Source organism: Limulus polyphemus, unplaced genomic scaffold (genome assembly GCF_000517525.1).
Source record: "Limulus polyphemus unplaced genomic scaffold, Limulus_polyphemus-2.1.2 Scaffold1775, whole genome shotgun sequence".
In the NCBI taxonomy this organism is placed as follows: domain Eukaryota; kingdom Metazoa; phylum Arthropoda; class Merostomata; order Xiphosura; family Limulidae; genus Limulus; species Limulus polyphemus.
In genome coordinates this window covers 176,614-184,629 of record NW_013667385.1, presented here as the reverse complement: position 1 = coordinate 184,629, position 8,016 = coordinate 176,614, and the positions used below count along the sequence as shown (strand labels likewise).

At 35.9% G+C, this 8,016-nt stretch overlaps 1 protein-coding gene across 1 annotated transcript in view; it reads right to left on the bottom strand.

Moving 5' to 3' along the window:
• Nucleotides 1–8,016, bottom strand: part of LOC106464903 (PHD finger protein 12-like) — a 94,914-nt gene that overhangs the window by 8,348 nt on the left and 78,550 nt on the right. Inside the window, exons 11-12 of the mRNA XM_022392708.1 lie at nucleotides 7,668–7,787; nucleotides 5,129–5,221 (exon numbers count right to left, since the gene is read on the bottom strand). Of these exons, the coding sequence (XP_022248416.1) occupies nucleotides 5,129–5,221; nucleotides 7,668–7,787 (213 nt within the window). The remainder of the gene's footprint in view (nucleotides 1–5,128; nucleotides 5,222–7,667; nucleotides 7,788–8,016) is intronic.

Genomic DNA, 8,016 nt, shown 5'->3' with positions numbered 1-8,016 from the left:
ATATGTACACACATTCCTATTTATTCTGGCTGATTACTTTCTACCAGTATATGTACACACATTCCTATTCATTCTGGCTGATTACTTTCTACCAGTATATGTACACACATTCCTATTTATTCTGGCTGATTACTTTCTACCAGTATATGTACACACATTCCTATTCATTCTGGCTGATTACTTTCTACCAGTACGTGTACACACATTCCTATTTATTCTGGCTGATTACTTTCTACCAGTATGTGTAAACATATTTATATGATATATCTGCATGTAAGTGCAGTATTAGTCAACTTGGGGCCTCAGGCAAGCATTCAGTATGACTGGTTATCACTTATCTGTGAATATGCTCCCGTTACATCGTTACGTAAACATGTTCACACTACATGGCTGAAACCAATCTGGTTATTTCTTATCTATATATACATGTGCACATGTTCACACTATATCACTACGTAGTCAAAATAAATCTATATCTGTGAACATATTCACTTATATATAACTACTGGGACAATATCAGCCTGCTTTCGTCAAAAACTATAGTAAAAACATCCCAGTATGGTCAGTTTTTATCGGATTATTTCTTTCTGATCTTTCAGGACATCATATGATGTTGAAAGTGATGTATGTGGAAATTCTAACACATGGCTGGCCATTACATAAGTCTGGAAGTAAGTACTTCAGGACCATTACATCTTGACAAGTTAACATTTTCCTTAAGTTAAGATGTATTTCTGATAGATATTCACCTCCTCACGCAATCAGCTACCTTTCTCAGCACATCTGCCAAAGAGATTTGCATGCTACTAGCCTTGAGGCAACTCTTATTGAATTTCAAGTAAATTGAGGCATTACATGATGATGTCATCATGTAAGAAAAGCCCCCACCTATAGAAGGTTAACACACTTCCGTGCTCACTAACTCCCCCTATGCATTCGCACTCATGAATCTTCATTCTTTGACCATTTATGTAAGAAAACGTGCACCAGAAGTGGGGAGGACAAGTTGGAATGTGTCAAGAGATGAGTATCTATCAGAAATACATTTTAACTTCAGAGATGATAATTCACATCTTCACACAGATTATCTAGAATCCCACATTAATAAGGTGGAGGGATAGGTGTGAAAATATACCTAGATGAGCACCCTTCAAAAACATCCAAAGGATGCCCATGGGGTGTGTCACCAGATGTCAGAGGCTCTATAGCAGCACACCTATAGGAGACCACATCTTGTCTCAAGCAGGTTAGACCTTTGCCTGTACAGGAAAAGGGAAGAGGCATAGAAGCCAAATTTGCGTTGTGTGGACAGGCAGAATTAGAAGATGACTGTCCGAATACTTGGACACAAGTTGTCGGACAGCTAATGTGTGTAGTGTGATTGGAGCATATTCAGAGGGTGCCTTGTGTGCTCCTCTCAATCTACCATCAGATTCTAACGGACAAACTCCAGCTGCAGAAGAAGGGCATGCTGTTATGTAATATGGATAATTGAGTATGCTCCAACTCTACCATCAGATGCTACACGACAAACTCCAGCTGCAGAAGAAGGGCATGCTGTTATGTTATATGGATAATTGAGTATGCTCCAACTCTACCATCAGATGCTACAGGACTAACACCAGCTGTGGATGTTAGAGATACATCACAGGTTTGTATAGAGTGCTAGCCTCAACTCTACTGTTAGATTTTATGGGACTTACACCAGCTGTTGGAGGAGGGCACATTAGTCAGGTAGTAAGTACTAGTATAGTGTGTGGACACCTCGACTCAACTGAACATAAATAGGTTGCAGGAGGAGGGCATGTGAAACAGATATATGTGTTGGTATTTTATGGTGAGTGGTCACAACAACTCAATTGAAAAGATACTATGGAATATTAATGGCTGAAGACGGCTTGAATGGGTAATGAAGAAAAACTTTAATATACGTTTAACATAACAGTATAACTTATATTAAAGTTTTTCTTCATTACCCATTCAAGCCGTCTCCAGCCATTATTAGTCTCAAAGTGGGTTCCTCGTCATCGAATTTGAATACTATGGAATATATTCTATTTGCAGTATTGATTCATATTTATCATGTACTCACATCAAGTCTACTGAACAAACACTGGTTGCAGGAGAAGGGCATAGTTGTTTAGTGTGTACTCACCTCAACTCTACTGAATAGAATATGGCTGCAGGAAGAGGGCATGTGTGGCTTTAATGGTGTATCTGATTTATATGATGGGTAACCCACACTACACTAATGGTGTCACCACCCCCACTTCTCACTGTATTGGTATTCCATGTTTTAGCTCCAGCAGTTGAGTTCCAATCTGTGAGGATTCTACAAACTCCACAACCCCAGAAGTTGGAAATTGATAAGTGGCAAGGATCTCCCATGCTTCACTCAACAGGGGGATGGGGAGAATTTATGTAGGGGAGACATGGAGAAGATATCCAGATTCCCATCAGTACTTCAATCTGGAAAGGTCTTTTACCAGAGACAGTGCAGTGGATAATTGATCACAAAGCCCTATTTTTAATAGCCAGCAAGTGTGAGCCAGAGAAGTGGGCAGAATGTTTCCCTGGTGCTGGCTTTTTCCATGTTAGTCCATGGAATAGATAGAGTCTGGATCAGGCAATAGAGTGAATGTATATATATACCATGAAGATACCTCAAGTGGTCTTGTGATACACCCCCATCTCACGGTGAACACAAGTAGAGCCAGGGTGGATGATACAAGCATCTTATGCTATCTCGACTCAATGCATATTTTGGGTACGTATACCCTTGGAGATAACACCAGCCACCTGGTGAGGTCCTATGTAATGAAAGAGGAGCTCTGAAAGACAAATAGTACATATTATTCTCAGAGGCAATGGGGTGGTAGAAGAATGGCAACTTTGGAAGCCAAAAACTGTGTGAAGATAAAACAGCCAGAAGGTGTACAGAAGGAAATGAACATGTGGAGAGAGTCCACATGCCTGCCAGAGCTTGTCTAAGGGCTGTCAAAGAAGAGATGTAAGATAATGAAAAAGGAAACAAATCAACTTTGAAGAAAAGGGAAACAGTCTGTGGACACTCGTATCCTGAGACAAACATGTCAACAAAGGAGTCAACAGATCCATCCCATAAAGGAAGAAGGAGAGTTCCATGGAATAAGAAGGGTCCCAGGATAGGGACATACAAATGCAGGGTAAGAGATGGAAGGAAGGGAGCTAGTAGAGAAATATGGTGTATTTCCCAAGTGGACTGAGGAGAATGAAAGTGCTGAACAGAATGGAGAGGACAGGGGAAGAAACGTCTCTTAATGCCACAAAAGAAGAAAGGCCATAGACAGGGCCACCCAATAAATAGGAAAGGCTGCGACCAAAAATCCATCAATGCACAGTGAGGTAAGAACAGGCAGAAAGGATTACTGCCAATGACAAATACAGTATAGTGGAAGAATAACAAGAATGTGATAAGAATAATGCCACACGAGTGGAAAGTCCAGCCCAATATGTGACAGGTTGGATAAATTTCATGTATGAGGGTGGAGAGAGGATATCCCTCTATGAAGAAAGGAAGAGTGAGAAGCAAAAGAGAGAGATGGGATAAAGGGAAGAGGAATAGGAAGGAGGTCCAAATAGCAAACAGATCAAGACTAAGATGATCAAAGGGGCACCAACAATAGGGCCCAAGAAGGAGAGTAGTATGTAAATCCAAGGACTAGAAGGTGGAGACGAATAAAGGAGTAGGTAAAAGAGAAAGAGGTAAGACCAGGCATGGCTAAGAAATCGACAGCCTAAGAATAAGGAATAGAGGACCATAAAAGAGGAAGCCTGGAGTTGAGAAGGGTAGCAAAATCATCCAAGATAGATGTGTTCAACAAAGGGTAAACCCCACAAAAGATCTGGGAATGTAGAGGCTATTTTGTTGATAAGATAAGGACTTTCCGAGAGATGTGGTCTGCTAACAAGATTAAAGCTCCTGGCAAAGGAAATGAATGGGCTTAAAAGTGTATGATTAATGCCCAAAAGAAAAAGGCCCTGGTACAGGAGCCACAAGGATGATTGTAGCAGGAAAAGAACATGAAATATGCTGAGTGGAACATAACCAAGTGAACTCTCAACAGGGAAAGTAATGGAAACATATTCAAATACCTTGATATGGAGTGAACTCTTGTTTAGCATACAAACATTGAAAAATCACGAAGTTGAACATAAAAAAAATCTACTAAAGAGCATTACAAAAACGTGTTAACATGAGTACTGCCAAACGAGAAGTGATAGTTAAGTAGAATCGAACAGAAGGAGTCACATACGTTAGTAGTGTGTGTTTCACTCTTATTGGTGGAGGGTTGGCACACAATTATTGAATTGCGAGACACATTTGAACCAGTTGATTGTAAGATACATGAGAGTTCAAGGCTTCTGGCATGCAAAAAAAATTTTTTCATATAGAGGGCAGCACTGAACGAGAATAGTTATTTATGTGAGAAGAGGTAATGTACCGTATCAGAACTTTTAATTGATGATGTGTGTATTTTTCAACACATCATGGATAACATATTTGGTGTGTGGGTAGACATCTCTTCAAATGGCCAAAAGTAAAATGTCTTTAGTTAAGCATATGGTATTGTCCACTTTGGAAATTGTACTTTAGTGATAAAGTGAGTGCCACAGTTGAGAATTCTACAACTTAGACATCCTTTGCATAAGTACATATTCTTCTTGTAAAATAGCTTATCACCCTAAGACATTACACAACTAAGACATATCCAAATTCCAACCTAATTTCTAAAATGTTACCAATATTTCAGTGAATGCCACACTGTACAAATGATTCATAAATTCTAAATTAATAGCATTATTTTTGATGCTACTTAAACAACTGTATTTCAAAGATTTTTTTTCAGCATAACAATGTAACCTAGATCGTAAGTAATATCTTTACGGGTTCCATGATACTTTCCCTTTAACAGAATTTAAACATTATTTCGTTCAAGCCTGCACTATAATCAGTTTTCAAAATAATGACAATAAGAAGAAAAATATCTTTAAATTAACGATTAGCGATTTCTATAACATCATCATTATATTATGAAAAGTAATGTTGACATCAAAACAACTCTTTGGAAAACATCAATCAACTCACCTTTTCCTATTGTCAATGTTCTATATGGCATTGGAACAGTAGGTCCCCTAAAAACCGGACATACCACAGCTCTGGCACTAATGTCCGATGACTCTGATAAAGCAACAGTATAACAGATGCACATTACTTTACATACTAAGATCATGAAAAGACGTAATGGGCTTGGAATTACAGTAAAAAATTTCAAGTAACATTTCTGAAAACTGGATGCTAAAGTTAGTTAAAAATAGAAGGGTTAGTGATATAAAAACATGTTTTCATTATTAAACTTCAGTGATATATGACAGTCTATAATTAAGGACTTGTATTGTAGTAATGCTACAGGAACTGTTACTAAGGCATTGTTATGTGGCAAGATTATTATTATTAAAGGATAATAATATAAAATCATGTTCATCATGAGGGTAAAGTAGTATCATATTTATTGTTTTCCCTCTCACAACAGGTCAAAGTGTGCATGTCATGACCTATTAAAAGAGTTACATTTAAAATTTAATTAAACTACTTTATTATCGACGTTTACAAACAAACTTTGCATCAAAATGTAGTTAATATATTATATTTCAATCTAAGTTTCAATTTATTAATGTTACAAGGAAATATTTTAAAAATCCTCACTCTCCCCTCATATGAGAATCGTGACATTTGTTATCTAGATTTTCCACCTTCTCTCTGAAGTATGGAATTTAATGTAAATTACTCATTATAATACAGATATTACTAAGGCAAAGTCTAATTTTTAGAGCCTTCAATCTTACTTGTTTATATAGTCTTAAACTGGAAAATCTCACCCACTTGCAACGCCCACCTGTCACATCCTCTCTTTCACAAATTACCAAAAATTCTCTCTGACATATAATACTATATTATAATCAATAGAAAGGCAAGGTATTAATCTATCCCATGACATATAATGCTACATTGTTTCCAGTACAGGATACTGTCTCTTCTGTCTTCACTTTGAAAGTTTATCAAGTGGTGTTCAGTTCAAGCAGCAAATGGAATTAATTTAATTTCCTTTTGTCCTAGTTAGAAAGTCAGTTAAATTATAATAGTTATAGGCCAATGTTTGCTTTTAGTAGGTGATTATTCTGTGTTCTTAGGTACATTACTTCAGTAAATAAAAATTATTTGGCATACTATTACCATCATTATAAAAAATATGGCTCAAATTTCATTGGTAATCAACAGCAGAAAAACATGAGGTCAAAGGTAAGTTATATATATCTTTTGTTTTTTCATGTTTATTCTTTATGAATGGTTACAAAAGTAACTAAAATGTAAAAATTAGAAAGATATTAGGCTAGATAAAGTTAGATTAGGTAAGATAATGAAATAATAATAATAAAAAGTATGCTTGTGATCAGCTTGTGTGTTACATCATTCAATACAGTAACATAAGCTATGCCTTAACCAAGCCATTTACATCTTGTGTGGTGGAATTATTAGTTAGACAAGGTTTAAAAGGGCAATAAAATAATATAATTAAGTATAAACAGATGTAGACTTTTCTAGTCTTAAGCTATTTAAGATAAACAAATGTACTTTCCTGTTACAATCTGCAGTCATTCTAGAAAGGAAAAAAGGGCAAGTTAGATATATTTTGTATTTTTTATGGTGGTTACGAGGTCAGTCAAATTGACCGAGCACACATAGAGTTAGGGTAAAGAAAATAAAAGATAAAATATAAAGTTTTACCGAAAACAAAAGAGTAGTCAACACCCTACCTCCATAAGTTCACAGACAAATCTTTAGTAAAAATACTTAATCAGAAAACCTGATTTTTAATGTACAAAAAAAGTGTTTCATGTTTATTGAAAGCCTACCAAATTTTATGAAGATACAAAATATATATTAAAAGTTATAGTACGGAAACTGATGATTACTTCGGTGTTACAAGTTGAACAATCATATCAACCAACACCTATGGAAAAAATTTAAAAACATGGTAATGTAGAATCATGTTTATTATTAAGATCCTGTGATATAGCATCTCTATTACCATGGTATGGTAATATAATAATGTATATAATATTAAAGTCCAGGTAAATAACTAATTTAAAGTTGTGGACAGACTAATCTAAAGAAATACTTTAGAAAAACTGTGTTTAGAAACCAGGAGATAGTCATTTCAGTGACAGTTGTTGCCTTCTTCAGAAACCACTGATAATTATGTTGATCATTTAACATTAACTTTTCCTCTCTTCTCTTACATTCCTACACTTACACTATTTTTCATAATTTATGTCCATCTTTCACACACTTCCTCAAATGTAATTACTATGCATCACAGAATATGTTCACAATTATATTTGGAACACCTTCACTATTATTGAAACTGTTTGAGAGTATTGTTAATGACTGTAACTAGCATACTTTGGAGAGATTTTGAGGTTAAATACACTGTCAAACCTCAACAACTACATACACTACAGTTCAGCATAAACACTATCAAACTTTAACAGTTACACCCACTACAATTCAACCCAGGCATTTCCAATCCTCAACATGCACAAGAGTTCAGTGAGTTTATATTTACCTGTTGTTGAGTGTGGACTTCCAGGTTTTTTTAATACCGAGGCCTGTGGTACCAGCTGCTGAAGTCTCTGCCATGCCAGTATTCTGACAAGTTGTTCGTCTAGTTTACTAAGATCCATGTCTGTAAAAAAAGCAACAAACTTAGCATTGATCACAGTCTTTTAAATAACTATCACCTGAAGGCAGAGTAAAAGCAGATTAAAGTTAGTATTTGGACCATATTTATCTTATTATTATGCTTCATCTTAATACAAAATCATAAAAGTAGTAACACATACATTTTTCATATTACTATATGCAAATGTCTGCTTAGATTCCCTGAAACCAAAATGGTATAAAGCTGCTTATTA